At 44.6% G+C, this 20,029-nt stretch overlaps 1 protein-coding gene across 3 annotated transcripts in view; it reads right to left on the reverse strand.

Moving 5' to 3' along the window:
• The window catches only part of ANO2 (anoctamin 2), a 344,349-nt gene that overhangs the window by 42,970 nt on the left and 281,350 nt on the right, over window positions 1-20,029 (reverse strand). For all 3 annotated transcript variants that reach the window (XM_036865660.1, XM_036865658.1, XM_036865659.1), the window contains 3 exons: window positions 18,297-18,408; window positions 15,656-15,713; window positions 15,036-15,136 (listed from right to left, as the gene is read on the reverse strand). In XM_036865660.1, the coding sequence (XP_036721555.1) occupies window positions 15,036-15,136; window positions 15,656-15,713; window positions 18,297-18,408 (271 nt within the window). The remainder of the gene's footprint in view (window positions 1-15,035; window positions 15,137-15,655; window positions 15,714-18,296; window positions 18,409-20,029) is intronic.

Raw genomic sequence — 20,029 nt, forward strand, 5'->3', positions numbered from 1 at the left:
ACACACACACACACACACAAAATTCATCTCTCTGAATGATTAAAGGCCATTTCCAATTTTGCTTCATGGAATACTGGAGCTGAGTTTGAGATAAAATTATAGCGAGGACTTGGGATGTGCTGTGGCGTGTTTGGGGGCACCATGGTGTTTGGATCCAAAGTCCATTTTGCACAAACACATATGGGAAAGGTGGTGTGTGTGTGTGTGTGTGTGGTGGGGGAGATGAGGAAAATCCCCATCAATGGACTCAGATAATAAATAGCACAAGATCAGATTCTGCCCTGCAAGCCAGCCATGTCTGAAGTTATCTCAGAAGGAGCTGCCAATCAGCATTATTCTGGGGCCTGTTGTGTTGAAAACCACCTGGCTCCCCTCTGGAAAGCATCTGTCACAACTGTGTCAGGCCCCAGGAGCCTGGGGTTGTGTGAGTGGGGAGAATTCAAGGCCAAACCACACAACTTCAGTTTTTTCTAGTATCATGTCCTCATTGCCCTTAAAGAGTTACTGCTCCCAGTTTTGCTGCTTCCTTTGAAAGCACTTCATTTTTCCATCTCCAGGGGCTCTGAAGCAGGCCTAGCAAAAGTGGGACATGCTTCTGTCTGGATGGTGCTGGCCTTCCATGGTGGCCCTGTCTGGGGCACCCGCCAGATTTAGGGGTGGCAAGGGAGAGGTCTGGAAGCTGAAGATGCTTATCCGGGTCCCAAAGGACAGGTGTACAGTATTCATGGACATGCCTGGTATCTGTGCCAGCCCCGTGGAGACCTGTGGGGTTAAAAGGCAAGAACATTGTGCTAAGCCAATGTCTCCCAAGCAAAGGACACGTTCCACTAGCAGCTCATGTGATGTTTTTGGAAGATCACTAGACTTGGCCTAACATCTCGTTAGAGCACCTGGAAGAATTATTCCCTTTGCTGCTCTCAGCTCGTCCCTCTGATCGCAGTCCAGGAGAAAACCCCAGTCTGCTGCTGGTATGCCTGTAACAACTCCCCGGGACTTGTGCGACTTCTTTTTCAATAAAGAGAATGCAGGTCTTAGGCTAACTTCATTGATTAATAATGGATCAGTTTTATTGTATTTCTTTCTACTATTTGCTATTCAGGGTAACTGATAGTGTTAGTTTTCCATTTTCAGAAATGTGATGGACTTAAAAAGTGAATTGGTTTAGAGGAAATTAATATGCAAATAGCTGTCTAGGTAGGTAATGGAAAACAATTTAAAAGTTGGCTGACAAATGACTAAAGATTGGGAAACAATCTAATGCAAGAAGCCTACTGGACTGGTCGACTCAAGAAGACACTAGAATTTGGAGTGGTGGTGCTTTTAGCAATACACACACATGCACGCACACGCACACGCGCACGCACATGCACACACAAAGAATCTAAGGAGAACGGTGCACCCTTAGGGAGTTAGATAAATTACAGCCTACAGCCGACTACCTGGCTTACCAGCAAAGTCAGTTCAATAGTCTTTAACATTTTTAAATTCTCTTTGGCAGAATCTCAGCAAATTGCTTTCAGAAGTAAATAACAAACATGAAAAATGATCAATCTATGTGTATAACCATATGTTTTTACCCCAAATATTCTTATTCAGTATGATTACCTACATAACTCCTCAGACTTGTTTCTGTTTTTAAAAATCAAGTCTGGTCTCGAAGATTAATATTTATCTCCCTGAGGGGAAAAATTGGATGCAGGCTCTGAAGGCACCGAAGAGCTACCATGAACCACAAGCCATGGGTCCCAGAACAGAAGAGAAAAACACTGTTCCTGAGAAGGTCTTTTCAGCTCACTCCCTGGACTGGAAACACTCAGAGAGCATCACTTGTAAGCATAAAAGCCAATGACACTCAGTAACACCTTGGCTACCTGTACTCCCAGGAATGGTTCTTCCTTTCTTAGATACCCATATTTTCTCTTTTCTAGAGACCTGAGCATATATGTAAGCTGTATTTTTACATAACCGTGTGTCTTTCTAGAATAACTTTCCCAAGGTCTCACAGGGACTATATTGCAATGCCTGGATTTAAACCCAGATCTGTTGAACAATCACTGCCTTACAGAGATGTGTTGCCTCCATGAAAGAGTTAAAGACCACTGGGTCTAGTTTTTATAATTTACACTATTCCTTCCTCACTGTCAGGCTCAACGATCATTTCTCTTTTGCCTATAAAAGACTCCCCTTTTTTCTTGGCTTATTTCATGTTTCTCTATCATACATAAGGATATTGCCAGGTGCATGAGCTCTGGATTGATGGATCTAATCTACTGAGAGTGGGCTCTGAGTGGGGCATGGAAGACCCAATAATCATAATCGTGGTGATTTCAGGTGAACAAACTCAATCACAACCTGTAGAATTACAGAGAACTTTGAAGATAAAATACCATAGGGCTTGGTGGAAGAACTTTTGCTCTACATTCCTGACTTCAACTATATGATTAGGTTGTATGTGTTCACTAACAGATTAGGAACTAAAATGAGGAAAAATATTTTGAAAGAAAAGTGACTTGTATTGGAATCGGCAGTGACCAGTTTCATTGAATAGAGGAGAGGTTGATAGAATGCTAGAGCTGAAATGACAATACCTTAGAGATTATTACATTATTATATACTAAATAGGTATTATATCCTGTTATATATTATGTATTATTATATGCTTTTCATCAAGACGTGAGGATAATGAGATGTAGGAAGTGACTTGCTCACAGCTTTATGAATTACATGCAAATGCCATCAATTAAAGTGCGGCAGAGTAAACACACATCAAGCATAAGGAAGGAAATTTAGCCTTCAAGGAAAACAGCCGTGTGTAGGTTTCATCTGTCATGGAGCTGATAAGAGTTGATGGGTGGGGAACATCCAACATACTGTCCAAATGACTGAGTTCTTGCCTCTCTTACACTCTAAAAAAGACTTCTGGGTCCAGAGTGGATGGGCCAAGTGGTAGAGGAGATGCCTGGGAATGAAAAAACGGCAAGCTGTCTCCAATTCCAACCAATGTACTGGAAAGACAGGTGTGTTCACCCAGATGTTTGGAGGGGATTGGAGACTTTCCTTTGTAGCAGTGGTGGAGGGGATGGGCTCACGGCTTCAAAGGGGCCAGATGTGGCTTTGGCACATCTTTTTTTTTTTGGTCTGTGTATTTTCTGGATGTTTGTCCATAACAAATGCGTTCTCTCTGAGATGGTAAGCTCCTACACCACAGTGACCATGTGTCTCACCAGCTTTGTTTGATGACTATCACGGAGTGACTTTCAATCAGAAAGCTGAGAACAGGGTGCTGTTTCAGAGGGTTGAGATGCCCAGACCATGTTCTCCTCCAACTCCTCCGAGAAAAATCACGTGCCCAAGTGCCTCCTGTGGTTGCCCCAGTGTGGGGACAGAAAAACAGCCTAACTGATGGCCGGTGATGGTGAGACCCATTCTGAGGACTGGGATGGCAAAGTGTTATGAGCGAATGCTCAGGATTCTCATTCCTTGAAGTAGGGCTCTCATGAAAACAGGTTTTCCTTCCAGATAAATTCGATTGTCTCCATCATAACTTGAGCTCTCTAATTGTGTTTCTGAGAAAGACCAAAGAATAGTTTTCTCTGGGGATCTGTCAGACAGTCACAGCCTGCCATGGGAGCAGTGACTGGTGTAGTTTTCCCTAGAGAAAGGAATGGATCATGTATATCTGCTAATGGTTCCAATCAGCCCAAGGAACCTAGGCTCAGCGACCCTTAAGCAGACTGAGAGAGATTTTGGGCTCTCGCCCTTGCCATGACCCTGGCATGCCCCAAGACTGGTCAGGGCACCACTACCTCATCTTCTCCTGAAGCAACACCTGAGTCACTAAGTGTTTTGATAAACCCGAGTCAGTCTGTTGTTTGTTTAGAAAATAAATCTGCATCCAAGGGAAACTGGGTTTTTTAAATTTATTTACTTTTGGCTGCATTGGATCTTCGTTGCTGCACACGGGTTTTCTCTAGTTGTGGCAAGCGGGGGCTACTCTTCATTGCAGTGCACAGACTTCTCACTGTGGTGGCTTCTCTTGTTGAGGAGCACGGCCTCTACGTGCGTGGGCTTCAGTAGTTGTGGTGTGCAGGCTCTACAGTGCAGGCTCAGTAGTTGTGGCACATGGGCTTAGTTGCTCCGCGGCATGTGGGATCTTCCCAGACCAGGGCTCGAACCTGTGCCCCCTGCATTGGCAGGCAGATTCTTAACCACTGAGCCACCAGGGAAGTCCGGGAAACTGTTTCTTTAAACAAAATAATGGCAGATCCACTTGTTACATGACAGCCTTCTTTCAAGGCATAGATGCAGCCCCCTGCTTTCAAAGCTTTCTTTGACTGCTCCAAAATGCCTGACCTTTACTTGTCTGAATTCTGACAGAGTTTGCACCAGAGAGAGAACACCCAGTCACATGCAGTCTATTTTGTCTCCCAAACTAAAAAAACTAATCTCTGAGGAGATAAGGACCATTTCATATATATTTTTCTGTATTTAGTTGCATACAAATCTTGTGTATAAGTTAAAGAAAAAGAAACAGAGAGCCTTGTGTTACGGACTGAATGTCTGTGTCCCCTCTAGAATCCATATGTCCTACCTACCAATGTGATGGTATTAGGAGGTGGGAACTTTGAGAGGTAATTATGTTTAGATGAGGCCATGAGGGTGGGGCTTCCACAATGGTATTGGTGCCCTTATAAGAAGAGGGCACCACCAATGTTCATAGGGCACCTAAATGTCCATCAACAGATGAATGGATAAAGAAGATATGGCACATATATACAATGGAATATTACTTAGTCATTAAAAAGAATGAAATAATGCCATTTGCAGCAACATGGATGGACCTAGAGATTATCACACTAAGTGAAATAAGTCAGGCAAAGAAAGATAAATATCATATGATATCATTTGTATGCATAATCTAAAAAAATGATACAAATGAACTAATTTACAAAACAGAAACAGACTCACAGACTTAGAAAACAAACTTATGGTTACCAAAGGGGAAAGGTGGAGGGGGGATAAATTAGGAGTTTGGGATTAACATATACACACTACTTTATATAAAACAGATAATCAACAAGGACCTGCTGTAGAGTACAGGGAACTCTACTCAATACTCTGTAATAACCTATGTGGGAAAAGAATCTGAAAAAGAATAGATACTATATATGTATATGTATAACTGAATCACTTTGCTGTATACCTGAGACTAACACAATATTGTAGATCAACTATAGTCCAGTATAAAATAAAAATAAAAAAAAAAAGGAGAGGGCACCAGAGCTCTCTCTCCACATATACACAGAGCCTGGGTCACATGAGCGTACAGGGAGATGGTGGTCTTCATCAGGACCAAACCGGCTGGCTCCATAATCTTCAACTTCATGGCCTCCAGAACTGTGAAAAATAAGCTACCCAGTTGATGCTATTGTGTTACAGCAACTCAAGCTGATGAAGACAGCTGGGAAGGCTCAGACTGCAGTTTTTGTGGGTATAGCTCTGTGGTATCCAATTCTCATTTTTTAATACCTGAGCCGTATGAGCCAAGAGATGAAGGCAGTGGTATTCCCTGCAAGCCCTCCTGCAGTCTGGACAGTGTTATTCCTGGTTATGTAGCTCAGGGCCTGGCTCTCTAGCCCTTATAGAATATTCTGTTGGTCACTTATTGTTCTCAAATTCCTTTGCTGCTTAAACTAGCCAGAGTGGACTCCAAGGTCTGCAATTAAGAACTCAGGCCAATGACATGGACAAATGCAGCTGGAAATAAAGGGATTAAACCAGTTTCTTTATTGCAGGATTTCTCAGAACCATTAAAATAATGTGCTTAGTAAATCTCCAAAAGGGAGATAGAGTGTGTGGCAGTATCTTCACCTAACCCTGTGGGGACTGTCTGACGACTGCATCCCAGGACGGATAATCTTGCAAGAAGTTTGCAAAGAACTCTGAGTCTGGTACAAACTGTCCATTCAGTCCTCCTAAACAGAACTGGCCCAGCCTATAAGAGTTACCCCTGATCCTCTCTGTCATTCCCTGGCTCTCTGATGCCAGGCTAGCTGAAAACACCCCCTGAAACAGATTTCTTTTTTTTACAACTAAAAAAGCAATAGAAACAAAAGACAGAGGGGGCCACATTTTCCTTTGACCTGAAGGTAGATTTTCACCTGTTTCATCCTCTTCTTTTGGGTCCAGTGCTCATGAGTCAGCATTTATTTTCATGACTATCTCAGTGCAAAACCTAATGAAAGGGAGGACCTTCAAGATGGCAGAGGAGTAAGACGTGGAGATCACCTTCCTCCTCACAAATACATCAAAAATACACCTACATGTGGAACAACTCCTACAGAACACCTACTGAACGCTGGCAGAAGACCTCAGACTTCCCAAAAGGCAAGAAACTCCCCATGTACCTGGGCAGGGCAAAAGAAAAAAGAAAAAACAGAGACAAAAGAATAGGGATGGGACCTGCACCAGTGGGAGGGAGCTGTAAAGGAGGAAAGATTTCCACACACTAGGAAGCCCCTTCGCGGGCGGAGACTGCGGGTGGCGGAGGGGGGGAGCTTCGGAGCCATGGAGGAGAGCGCAGCCACAGGGGTACGGAGGGCAAACCGGAGAGATGCCCGCACAGAGGCTCGGTGCCGACCAGCACTCACCAGCTGGAGAGGCTTGTCTGCTCACCCGCCCGGGTGGGCGGGGCTGGGAGCTGAGGCTCGGGCTTCGGAGGTCAGACCCCAGGGAGAGTACTGGGGTTGGCTGCGTGAACACAGCCTGAAGGGGGCTAGCGTGCCACAGCTAGCCAGGAGGGTGTCCGGGAAAAGTCTGGAGCTGACGAAGAGGCAAGAGACCATTGTTTCGGGCACGTGAGGAGAGGGGATTCAGAGCATCTCCTAAATGAGCTCCAGAGACCGGCGCGAGCCGAGGCTATCAGCACGGACACCAGAGACGGGCATGAGCCGCTAAGGCTGCAGGTGCAGCCACCAAGAAGCCTGTGTGCGAGCACAGGTCACTCTCCACACCGCCCCTCCTGGGAGCCGGTACAGCTCGCCACTGCCAGGCTCCTGTGATCCAGGGACAACTTCCCCAAGAGAACACACGGCGCACCTCAGGCTGGTGCAACGTCACGTTGGCCTCTGCTGCCGCAGGCTCGCCCCGCCTCCTCCGTACCCCTCCCTCCCCCCGGCCTGAGTGAGCCAGAGTCCCCTAATCAGCCGCTCCTTTAACCCCCTCCTGCCCGGGCAAAGAACAGATGCCAGAGGGCAACCAACATGCAGAGGCAGGTCCAAATCCAAAGCTGAACCCCAGGAGCTGTGTGAACGAAGAGAAAGGGAAATTTCTCCCAGCAGCCTCAGGAGCAGCGGATTAAATCTCCACAGTCAACTTGATGTACCATGCATCTGTGGAATACCTGAGTAGACAATGAATCATTCCAAAACTGAGGCGGTGGACTTCGGGAGCAACTGTAGACTGGGGTTTGCTGAATGCCGACTGACTAGTTCCTGATTATATGTATATCTTAGTTTAGTATTTAGAGCTTATTATCATTGGTAGATTTGTCTATTGATTTTGTTGCTCTCTTCCTTTTTATATATATATATATTTTTTCCCCTTTTTCGCTTTTTGTGAGTGTGCATGTGTATGCTTCTTTGTGTGATTTTGTCTGTATAGGTCTGCTTTTACCATTTGTCCTAGAGTTCTGTCTGTCCGTTTTTTTGTTTAGTATAGTTTTTAGCACTTGTTATCATTGGTGCATTTGTTTATTGGTTTGGTTGCTCTCTTTTTTTTAAAATTACTTTTATTTTTTAATTTTAATAATATTTTTTAAATTTTTTATTGTAATAACTATATTTTATTTTCTTTTCTTCTTCTTTTCTTTTGTTGTTTTTTTCTTTTCTCCCTTTTCTTCTGAGCTGTGTGGCTGACAGGGTCTTGGTGCTCTGGCTGGGTGTCAGGCCTGAGCCTCTGAGGTGAGAGAGCCAAGTTCAGGACATTGCTCCACCAGAGACCTCCCAGCCCCTTGTAATATCAATTGGCGAGAGCTCTCCCAGAGATCTCCATCTCAACGCTAAGACCTAGCTCCACTCAACGACCAGCAAGCTACAGTACTGGACACTCCATGCCAAACAACTAGCAAGACAGGAACACAGCCCCAACCACTAGCAGAGAGGTTGCCTAAAATCATAATAAGTTCATAGACACCCCAAAACACACCACTGGATGCGGTCCTGCCCACCAGAAAGACAAGATCCAGCTTCATCCACCAGAACACAGGCACCAGTCCCCTCCACCAGGAAGCCTACACAACTCACTGAACCAACCTTACTCACTGGGGGCAGACATCAAAAACAACAGGAACTAAAAACCTGCAGCCTGTGAAAAGGAGACCCCAAACACAGTAAGTTAAGCAAAATGAGAAGAGAGAAATACACAGCAGATGAAGGAGCAAGGCAAAAACCCACCAGACCAAACAAATGAAGAGGAAATAGGCAGTCTACCTGAAAAAGAATTCAGAGTAATGATAGTAAAGATGATCCAAAATCTTGGAAATAGAATGGAGAAAATACAAGAAACATTTAACAAGGACCTAGAAGAACTAAAGAGTAAACAAACAATGATGAATAGCACAATAAATGAAATTAAAAATTCTCTAGAAGGAATCAAGAGCAAAATAACTGAGGCAGACGAAAGGATAAGTGACTTGGAAGATAAAACAGGGGAAATAACTACCGCAGAGCAGAACAAAGATAAAAGAATGAAAAGAATTGAGGACAGTGTCCGAGACCTCTGGGATAATATTAAATGCACCAACATTCGAATTATAGGGGTCTCAGAAGAAGAAAAGAAAAAGAAAGGGACTGAGAAAATATTTGAAGAGATTATAGTTGAAAACTTCCCTAATATGGGAAAGGAAATAGTCAAGTCCAGGAAGCTCAGAGAGTCCCATACAGGATAAATCCAAGGAGAAACACGCCAAGACATATATTAATCAAACTATCAAAAATTAAATACAAAGAAAAAATATTAAAAGCAGCAAGGGAAAAACAACAAATAACATCCAAGGGAATCCCCATAAGGTTAACAGCTGATTTTTCAGCAGAAACTCTGCAATCCAGAAGGGTGTGGCAGGACATATTTAAAGTGATGAAAGGGAAAAACCTACAACAAAGATTACTCTACCCAGCAAGGATCTCATTCAGATTCCATGGAGAAATTAAAATCTTTACAGACAAGCAAAAGCTAAGAGAATTCAGCACCACCAAACCAGCTTTACAGCAAATGCTAAAGGAACTTCTCTAGGCAGGAAACACAAGAGAAGGAAAAGACCTACAATAACAAACCCAAAACAATTAAGAAAATGGTAATAGGAACATACATATCGATAATTGCCTTAAATGTAAATGGATTAAATGCTCCAACCAAAGGACACAGACTAGCTGAATGGGTACAAAAACAAGACCCGTACATATGCTGTCTACAAGAGACCCACTTCAGACCTAAGGACATGCACAGACTGAAAGTGAGGGGATGGAAAAAGATATTCCATGCAAATGGAAATCCAAACAAAGCTGGAGTAGCAATTCTCATATCAGACAGAATAGACTTTGAAATAAAGACTATTACAAGAGACAAAGAAGGACACTACATAATGATCAAGGGATCAATCCAAGAAGAAGATATAACAATTGTAAATATTTATGCACCCAACATGGTAGCACCTCAATACATAAGGCAAATGCTAACAGCCATAAAAGGGGAAATCGACAGTAACACAGTCATAGTAGGGGACTTCAACACCCCACTTTCACCAATGGACAGATCATCCAAAATGAAAATAAATAAGTAAATACAAGCTTTAAATGACACATTAAACAAGATGGACTTAATTGATATTTACAGGACATTCCATCTAAAAACATTCTTCTCAAGTGCTCATGGAACATTCTCCAGGATACATCATATCTTGGGTCACAAATCAAGCCTTGGTAAATTTAAGAAAATTGAAATCGTATCAAGTATCTTTTCCAACCTCAACGCTGTGAGACTAGATATCAATTACAGGAAAAAAACTGTAAAAAAATACAAACACTTGGAGGCTAAACAATATGATACTAAATAACCAAGAGATCACTGAAGAAATCAAAGAGGAAATCCAAAAATACCTAGAAACAAATGACAATGAAAACACGACGACCCAAAACCTATGGGATGCAGCAAAAGCAGTTCTAAGAGGGAAGTTTATAGCAATACAATCCTACCTCACGAAACAAGAAACATCTCAAATAAACAACCTAACCTTACACCTAAAGCAATTAGAGAAAGAAGAACAAAAAACCCCCAAAGTTAGCAGAAGGAAAGAAATCATAAAGATCAGATCAGAAATAAAGGAAAAAGAAATGAAGGAAACAATAGCAAAGATCAATAAAACTAAAAGCTGGTTCTTTGAGAAGATAAACAAAATGGATAAACCATTAGCCAGACTCATCAAGAAAAAAAAGGGAGAAGACTCAAATCAACAGAATTAGAAATGAAAAAGGAGAAGTAACACCTGACACTGCAGAAATACAAAGGATCATGAGAGAGTACTACAAGCAACTATACGCCAATAAAATGGACAACCTGGAAGAAATGGACAAATTCTTAGGAAAGCACAGCCTTCTGAGACTGAACCAGAAAAAAATAGAAAATATAAACAGACCAATCACAAGCACTGAAATTGAAACTGTGATTAAAAATCTTCCAACAAACAAAAGCCCAGGACCAGACGGATTCATAGGCGAATTCTATCAAACATTTAGAGAAGAGCTAACATCTATCCTTCTCAAACTCTTCCAAAATATAGCAGAGGGAGGAACACTCCCAAACTCATTCTACGAGGCCACCATCACCGTGATACCAAAACCAGACAAAGATGTCACAAAAAAAGAAAATTACAGGCCAATCTCTCTCATGAACACAGATGCAAAAATGCTCAACAAAATGCTAGCAGACAGAATCCAACAGCACATTAAAAGAATCATACACCATGTTCAAGTGAGGTTTATCTGAGGAATGCAAAGATTCTTCAATATACACAAATCAATCAATGTGATACACCATATTGACAAATTGAAGGATAAAATAGATGCAGAAAAAGCTTTTGACAAAATTCAACACCCATTTATGATAAAAACCCTCCAGAAAGTAGGCATAGAGGGAACTTACCTCAACATAATAAAGGCCATATATGACAAACCCACAGCCAACATCGTTCTCAATGGTGAAAAACTGAAACCATTTCCACTAAGATCAGGAACAAGACAAGGTGCCCACTCTCACCGCTGTTATTCAACATACTTTTGGAAGTTTTAGCCACAGCAATCAGAGAAGAAAAAGAAATAAAAGGAATCCAAATTGGAAAAGAAGAAGTAAAACTGTCACTGTTTGCAGATGACATGATACTATAACCAGAGAATCCTAAAGATGCTACCAGAAAACTACTAGAGGCTAATCAATGAATTTGGTAGACTAGCAGGATACAAAAATTAATGCACAGAAATCTCTTGTATTCCTATCACTATGATGAAAAATCTGAAAGAGAAATTAAGGAAACACTCCCATTTACCACTGCAACAAAAAGAATAAAATACCTAGGAATAAACCTACCTAAGGAGACAAAAGACCTGTATGCAGAAAACTATAAGGACACTGATGAAAGAAATTAAAGATGATACAAACAGATGGAGAGATATACCATGTTCTTGAATTGGAAGAATCAACATTGTGAAAATGACTGTAGTACCCAAAGCAATCTACAGATTCAATGCAATCCCTATCAAACTTCCAAAGAGGCATTTTTCACAGAACTAGAACAAAAAAATCTCACAATTTTGTATGGAAACACAAAAGACCCTGAATAGCCAAAGCAATATTGGGAAAGAAAAACAGAGCTGGAGGAATCAGGCTCCCTGATTCAGACTATACCAGAAAGCTACAGTAATCAAGATAGCATGGCACTGGCACAAAAACAAAATATAGATCAATGGGAACAGGATAGAAAGCCCAGAGATAAACCCACGCACATATGGCCACCTTATCTTGATAAAGGAGGCAAGAATATACAATGGAGAAAAGAAAGCCTCTTCAATAAATGGTGCTGGGAAAACTGGACAGCCTACATGTAAAGAATGAATGAAATTAGAATACTCCCTAACCACCATACACAAAAATAAACTCAAATGGATTAAAGACCTAAATGGAAGGCCAGACACTATAAAAACTCTTAGAGGAGAACACAGGCAGAACACTATGACATAAATCACAGCAAGATGCTTTTTGATCAACCTCCTAGAGAAGGAAATAAAAACAAAATAAACAAATGGGACCTAATGAAACTTAAAACCTTTTGCACAGCAAAGGAAACCATAAACAAGACGAAAAGACAACCCTCCGAATTGGAGAAAACTATTTGCAAATGAAGCAGCTGACAAAGAATTAATCTCCAAAATATACAAGCAAGCTCATGCAGCTCTATACACAGAAAAAAAACAACCCATCCAAAACGGGCAGAAGACCTAAATAGACATTTCTACAAAGAAAACATACAGATGGCCAACAAATACAGGAAAAGATGCTCAACATCACTAATCATTAGAGAAATGCAAATCAAAACTACAATGAGGTATCACCTCACACGGGTCAGAATGGCCATCATCAAAAAATCTACAAACAATAAATGCTGGAGAGGGTGTGGAGAAAAGGGAACCCTCTTGCACTGTTGGTGGGTATGTAAATTGATACAGCCACTATGGAGAACAGTATGGAGGTTCCTCAAAAAACTAAAAGTAGAACTACCATACGACCCAGCAACCCCACTACTGGGCATATACCCTGAGAAACCATAATTCAAAAGAGTCATGTACCCAACATGTTCATTGCAGCTCTATTCACAATAGTCAGGACATGGAAGCAACCTAAGTGTCCATCGACAGATGAATGGATAAAGAAGATGTGGCACATATATAGAATGGAATATTACTCAGCCATAAAAAGAAACGAAATTGAGTTATTTGTAGTGAGATGGATGGACCTAGAATCTGTCATATAGAGTGAAGTCAGAAAGAGAAAAACAAATACCATATGCTAACACATATATATGGAATCTAAAAAAAAATAGTTCTGAAGAATCTAGGGGTAGGACAGGAATAAAGATGCAGACGTAGAGAATGGACTTGAGGACATGGGGAGGGGGAAGGGTAAGCTGGGATGAAGTGAGAGAGTGGCATGGACATATACACACTACCAAATGTAAAATAGACGGCTAGTGGGAAGCAGCCGCATAGCACAGGGAGATCAGCTCGGTGCTTTGTGACCACCTAGAGGGGTGGGATTGGTAGGGCAGGAGCAAGATGCAAGAGGGAGGGGATATGGGGATATATGTATACGTATAGTTGATTCACTTTGTGATACAGCAGAAACTAACACTCCACTGTAAAGCAATTTATACTCCAATAAAGATGTTTAAAAAAAAAAAACAACCTAATGAAAGAAGTCCTTCTAAAAAAACCACGTGGGAGGGGAGGGGAGACAATCAACACGAAAATCCATTCTGTTTCACCAGCTATGCATCCTTCCCCTCCCAAGATCATATATTCCACAGTTCCTTAGAGATTTTTCTAAATGATTACATTGTGTTTCAATCTTTCCCATTCATCCTCCACGCCTCTTTTACTTGTTCACTGGGAGTGAAATGGAGCAGGACCCTATGTTCCCTGCCCCCATGTCCTCAGCCTGCTTTTGTCTGTGGAAAAACTTTAGCCAAAGAATAAGTTTAATCAGAGAAGTGAGAAAATGCAGAAACAAAGCGAAACAGTCAAAGGAGGACAAGTAATAACAATTTAGTCATTAAGCAAAGTCAAGGACCTTTAGTTCCTTCTTAAGGGCTACAGATAATATTCTGAGCCATATCCTGTGAGCTGTGTTATAGACACTGAAACCTCCACCAGATGGAAGGAGTTAAGTGCATGATGACCAGGCTGTAGGCATGACATAAGCTGCCACAATTCCGAGAACTGGCCTCAAGGAAATGGAGCAAACCAACCCTGGAACTGAAGATTAAGTGTACTAAAACAATCAAGATGACGCTGGTCAGACCACCAATGACCAATTTCAAGATGACTGCCAGAGCTGACTGTGCTGTTTCTGCATTAGCCCCCTCCCTCAACCTATAAAAGCTCTTGCCCACTGGTTGTAGGAGCGGGGTGTTTCGGCCTTTGGACAGGTGTCCGCCCTCCCCCCCAATCCCGGTTGCTGGTATCCAAAACAAATCAAACTCTCCTTTCCACCAACCTTGCCTCTTTATTGGCTTTCGAGCGGCGAGCAGCTGGACCCCACTTTCGGTTACAGGAGGACACAGCATTAAAAGTAGGATGGGGCTTCCCTGGTGGTGCAGTGGTTAAGAATCCACCTGCCGATGCAGGGGACACGGGTTCGAGCCCTGGTCCGGGAAGATCCCACATGCCGTGGAGCAACTGAGCCTGTGCACCACAACTACTGAGCCTGCGCTCTAGAGCCTACGAGCCACAACTACTGAGCCCACATGCCACAACTACTGAAGCCCGTGCGCCTAGAGCCCATGCTCCGCAACAAGAGAAGCCACCGTAATGAGAAGCCCGTGCACCGCAACGAAGAGTAGCCCCCGCTCGCCGCAACTAGAGAAAGCTCATGTGCAGCAACGAAGACCAAAAATAAAGTAAATAAATTTTTTTAAAAAGTATGATGCACTTTGAGGTCAGAGGTACCTGATTCCCAGCTCTGTCACTTTCTGTTACGGGCACTTAAGCAAGTGCTTAATCCTTCTGAGCCTCAAACATCCCGAACTGGATTGGCAGACAAGACTTGTGGGAGGTGCCCTACCTCAGGGGGAAGTTACTGGCGAGTGGACAGAGGAGTAGAGAGTCCATCTGCCTTAGAAGAGGAGAGACCACGAGATCCTGCTGGAAGTCTGGCACTGCCGGGCTCAGCCCTGGCGGCAAGGAGAGGGGTAAGCGGAGTTCATTACTCACGGGACTCCAATTTCGAAGATGTTGTTCTGGATCAGCTGCTTCCCCAACATGATGATGCTGAGCTGAATGCACAGCTCCATGAGGCAGCCCCCAGGGGCGCACTGCAGGGGGGAGAGGAAGGAAGGGGCGGTCAGACCCCGCGGAGCTCAGAGAGGCATGGGCGTGAGCTAAGCCAGCCTGCGGAGGCGGTAAGGATTGGGGCGGGGGGGCGGTAAGGATTGGGTGGGGCGGGGCGGGCGGGGCGGTAAGGATTGGGGTGGGGCGGGGCGGGGCGGGGCGGGGTGGGGCGGGGCGGGGCGGGGCGGTAAGGATTGGGGCGGGGCGGGGTAAGGATTGGGGTGGGGCGGGGGTGGGGTGGGCGGGGCGGGGCGGGGCGGGGGTAAGGATTGGGGCGGGGCGGGGTGGTAAGGATTGGGGGGGGGGGGGGTGGGGGGGGGGGGCGGTAAGGATTGGGGCGGGGCGGGGGGGTGGGGCGGGGCGGGGTGGGGTGGGGCGGGGCGGTAAGGATTGGGGCGGGGCGGTAAGGATTGGAGCGGGGCGGGGTGGGGCGGGGCCGGGCCAGAGGGGCACCTACAAACCACTAGCCTAGCCGGGCATGAAACACCAGTGGCTCTACTTGCCTCTTCCATGCGGTAACCGTCAAACACATAAACGTAGCTTCCAGGTCTGCCCACAAACCTGAAACGGAGAAGTGTGGGAAGAGTTAGGGGAAGAGAGAGGAAGTCAGGACTGCCTGAGGGCGTGTCTTCCGAGGGGACCAGCCACTGCCCAATGTTGTTCTTGAAAGGACTGGCCAGGGTGGGTGCTCATCACCCGGGAAGGAGTTCATACCTGTTATCAGCTAACAGTCACCCGTAACACACAGGGTTCACCTCTTGTTTTTTAGTTTTTATTGGACTATAGTTGATTTACAATGTTGCGTTAGTTTTTGCTGTACAACAAAGTGAATCAGTTATGCATATACGTATATCCACTCTTTTTTAGATTCTATTCCCATATAGGCCATTACAGAGTATTGAGTAGAGTTCCCTGTGCTATACAGTAGGTCCTTATTAGTTATCTATTTTATATATAGTATTGTGTATGTGTCAGTTCCAATCTTCAATGTATTCCTCCCTGCCCCTTACCCCCCGGTAACCATAAGTTTATTTTCTACATCTGTAACTCTATTTCTGTTCTGTAGATAAGTTCATTCGTAGCTCTTAACCTGGTCAAATTCCAAGGGTAGGCGATTGAGGCTGGGTCTGGAGTGGGGCTGGGGAACTCGTGTGTGTGTGTGTGTGTGTGTGTGTGTGTGTGATCATTTCAGAGCCTAAACACAACGAAGTCTGGATTGTCTCTAAGTGCACTGTCCTGCACCACCTTCCCTCAGCTCGTTTCAAGAATCGAGTTCTGACTGCAATTCCTCCACGAGCGCTTCTGATTTCCCAGGAAATGAAGGCCAAGATGGACTAAAGTTGCAAGTGGAGATTCCTGGGACCAGAAAAGAAAAATCCAGACTTCTTACTGAAAATACTTAGAGGAATGGAAGAAGCCTGCCTCATTCCTCTTCTAAGACCTAAGGGTCTATTTTATTGGGGGATAAGAAGATTGAGCAGATGGGGGAGGCAGAGAGGTACCAGCCAACCATGGAACCAGACAGGTCATCAGAAGAGTCCCACTTCCTTGAAATGTCATCCCCTCACCCATCTATTGAAATCCTACTCATCCATTTGAGGCTCAGCTTGACTTTCCTCCTTGGTGAGGTCTCCCTGTCTCTGTTCATAATTAAGTGTTCCTCTAACACTTTCTTTGCACCTTTTTTACGGTACTTACTGCAGATTACACTGTGCTGTTGCCAAGACTATCTCTCTCAATTCACCATAAGTTGATCTAAGGGTCAGAACCCTATTATTTGTTTCCTGGAATATCGTATGTATGCAAGTTTCTATTTATATTAAATCTAGACATAAATCACCAAAGAAGTATATAATCATTAACACGGAGAGCCTCTCTGCTACTATAATTTCATGAGCATGAAGGGCAGAGGTCCGGAGAAGGGGGTTGTGGTTTGGGTCACAAACACACTTATAGGAAACTATAAAATGTGGACGATGACAGCTCTGCTATCAGTGCCTGCTTGATGGGCTTTCAGTTCTAGGGAAGCTTTCCTGGCATAGTTGATGCCTACTGGGAAATCTTGGAGGGAACCAACTGATCTGACCACGAACAGTATTTATCAGAAGTGATTTTACACCCAGGACTGTTATATAATAAAGAATATGACTGGTCATTGACCCTGATCCCTGGGAGGAGCCTCTAAATCCTTGGAATTTCCTGATAGGAGTGTCTTTGTTATTCATGGTGGGCCCCTGGGACTAGACCTAAGTTTATGCTAATGAGATCACTCAGGATGGGGAGGGCAATGCCAGAAAGACCAACCACGTGATGAGAGAGTTGGGGCTTTGAGCCCAGTAAAAGCAGCCTGACCTCAGCTGGGGGAGAGGGACTGTGGATTGAGTTCAATCACAATGAGCAATGATTCATTCAATCATGCTTGTATAACAAGACCCCAGTAAAAACTGTGGACACCGAAGCTTGGACGAGCATCCCGGTTGGTGACGCACATTGACGTGCCAGGAAACTGACATGCTGAGGACACCTTGAAGACACGGAAGCTTCTTTTCAGGATGCTCCTAGACCTTACCCTATGTGCCTCTCCCGTTTTGTCGCTTTGTATTTGTATCTCTTTGTGATAATAACACCATAATTTTAAGAATAGCACATTCCAAGCTCTATAAGTTGTTCTAGTGAATTATCAAACCCAAGGGGTTAGTGGCTGTAGCCAGTTGGGCAGAACCATCAGTGGCCTGAGAGCCCCAGAGCTTGCAGTACTGTCTGAGGTAAGGGCAGTCTTGTGGGAGGCTGTGCTCCTAATCTGTGAAGTCCACACTAACTCTGAGTAGTTGCCATCAGACCTGTACTGCCAGATCTAAGAGCCACTGGCTAGACATGAAATTCCCTCCTGTCACAGCCTCAAAGTTGAGAGACACAAATTCCTCTAACACTAACCCTTAGGGCCCAGAGCCAAATCACTGCAGAGTTTCCCATGTTATCAGAATCTGAAGATGCTAATCCAAAATGATTTAGTGCAGCCAGGTGGCAAAGGGAGTGGGGAATGGGGCCGAGGGTGTAAATTGACAATGGAGACAGGCTGACTCCAGTGGAGGGCTCAGTCTTCATGACCAGTTGCCCTTCCATGTATGGTACCAAGATACTCACCTCCCCTTGAAAAAGGCCACATAGAAGATGGGTGAGTAGGCATTGACAAACTTTAGCAAGAAAGCCTTGAGTATCAGGCGCTCTTCAAATGTCTGCTCTGTTTTTGGAACCTCTGAAAGAGAAGAGCAAAGCTGATCAGACTGAGAGACAGATTTCTCACCTCTCCAGAGTTGTGACCCTGTGACATGAACCATTATCTGTCAGTTTACTCCTTCAGAGTAGAAACTAAGAGATCCATCTCTCTCGCACCTTAGAACTGACTTCATCTGGGAGGTCCCAAATGGTCTTCCAGGTAATATGGGGCTACAGAAGGCCAAGCGTACATACGATCATCACCTGTCTCTTTCCGCTGCCCTCCTCTTATCCACGCAAGCAATGATTTCACACTGGGTTCCTCAAAGAGGGGTCTGGGCAAGCGGAACACCCTCCCACCACCCTTGCTTCATCAAGAGGAATTCAGCTTTTACCTGCATACTTGCCACTTCTACAGAGATTTTACTTGAACAAACATCCCTGACAGAAAGGCTTGTTAACCAGTGAACAGAAGTCAAGAAGCAGTAAAAGCCTGTCTTGGGCACCAGGGTGTTGCTCCTCTTTCTCTCTTCCTTTGCCTTTAGCAGGAAAGCACTCCTCTGGACATCCTTGGGCTAGGCTGAGGCATCCTGGGTCCACTTACTCAAATGATGGCGGTTCATCAGATAAGTAAGTGAAACAAACACAGCCTGAGCCTAAGGTCTCAGCCTCAGGGGTGACAGCGCCAGTGTGCCCTATCAGGTCCAAGCAGGGGAGTCAGCCAGTGTTCCCGGGGGGATCCTGAGAAACACCGAGCAGAAACCTCATTGGTGCCTTCAGAAGACTTGAGACCCACGGGAGCTCCAGTGGACAGCTGGGCAGAGAGCTCAGTGGGATCTCCACAGACCGCGACAGAGAGCTTGGCAAAGATAAGAGGTTACCGGGCCACACTCTTCAGGGGCAGAAGGAAAGCACTAACCCTGCATCATGTGCCCTCTGACGAGAGCCCCAAAGTGTGCTGAGCCCAGGGCCAAACCACAAAGTGCACAGCAGCCAGGGAGTTCTGTGTCCAGATGAGGCCACGTGTGGACCCACCTGACCTGTCTGCCCACCTGACTTGCCAATAGCTTTCACAGGATTAGAAAAGTGGACATGGGCTTTTCTGGTGGTGCAGTGGTTGAGAATCTGCCTGCCAATGCAGGGGACACGGGTTCGAGCCCTGGTCTGGGAAGATCCCACGTGCCGCGGAGCAACTAGGCCCGTGAGCCACAACTACTGAGCCTGTGCATCTGGAGCCTGTGCTCCGCAACAAGAGAGGCCGCAACAGTGAGAGGCCCGCGCACCGCGATGAAGAGTGGCCCCCGCTCGCCGCAACTGGAGAAAGCCCTTGCACAGAAACGAAGACCCAACACAGCCAAAAATAAATAAATAAATAAAATTTAAAGAAGAAGAAAAAAAAAAAGCTCCCTCTTTCACAATGACATGATTTTAAAAAAAAAAGAAAAGTGGACATATGACCCTGTTCTCTCCCCTGGAATGCCCTTCCCATCTCCTCATGCACAAAGCCCTTGCATCGTTCGACATCCAGATCAAATGTCCCCACCACTTCCTTCCTGAAGCCTTCCCAGACGCCTTCAGCTGGCAGTAATCTCTCTCTGTTTTCTTCTACGGTACGTTACATTTCTCTGTATTAATTATCTACACGTCTGCCCTTTGAAAAT

This window comes from Balaenoptera musculus, chromosome 10 (assembly GCF_009873245.2).
Source record: "Balaenoptera musculus isolate JJ_BM4_2016_0621 chromosome 10, mBalMus1.pri.v3, whole genome shotgun sequence".
Classification (NCBI taxonomy): domain Eukaryota; kingdom Metazoa; phylum Chordata; class Mammalia; order Artiodactyla; family Balaenopteridae; genus Balaenoptera; species Balaenoptera musculus.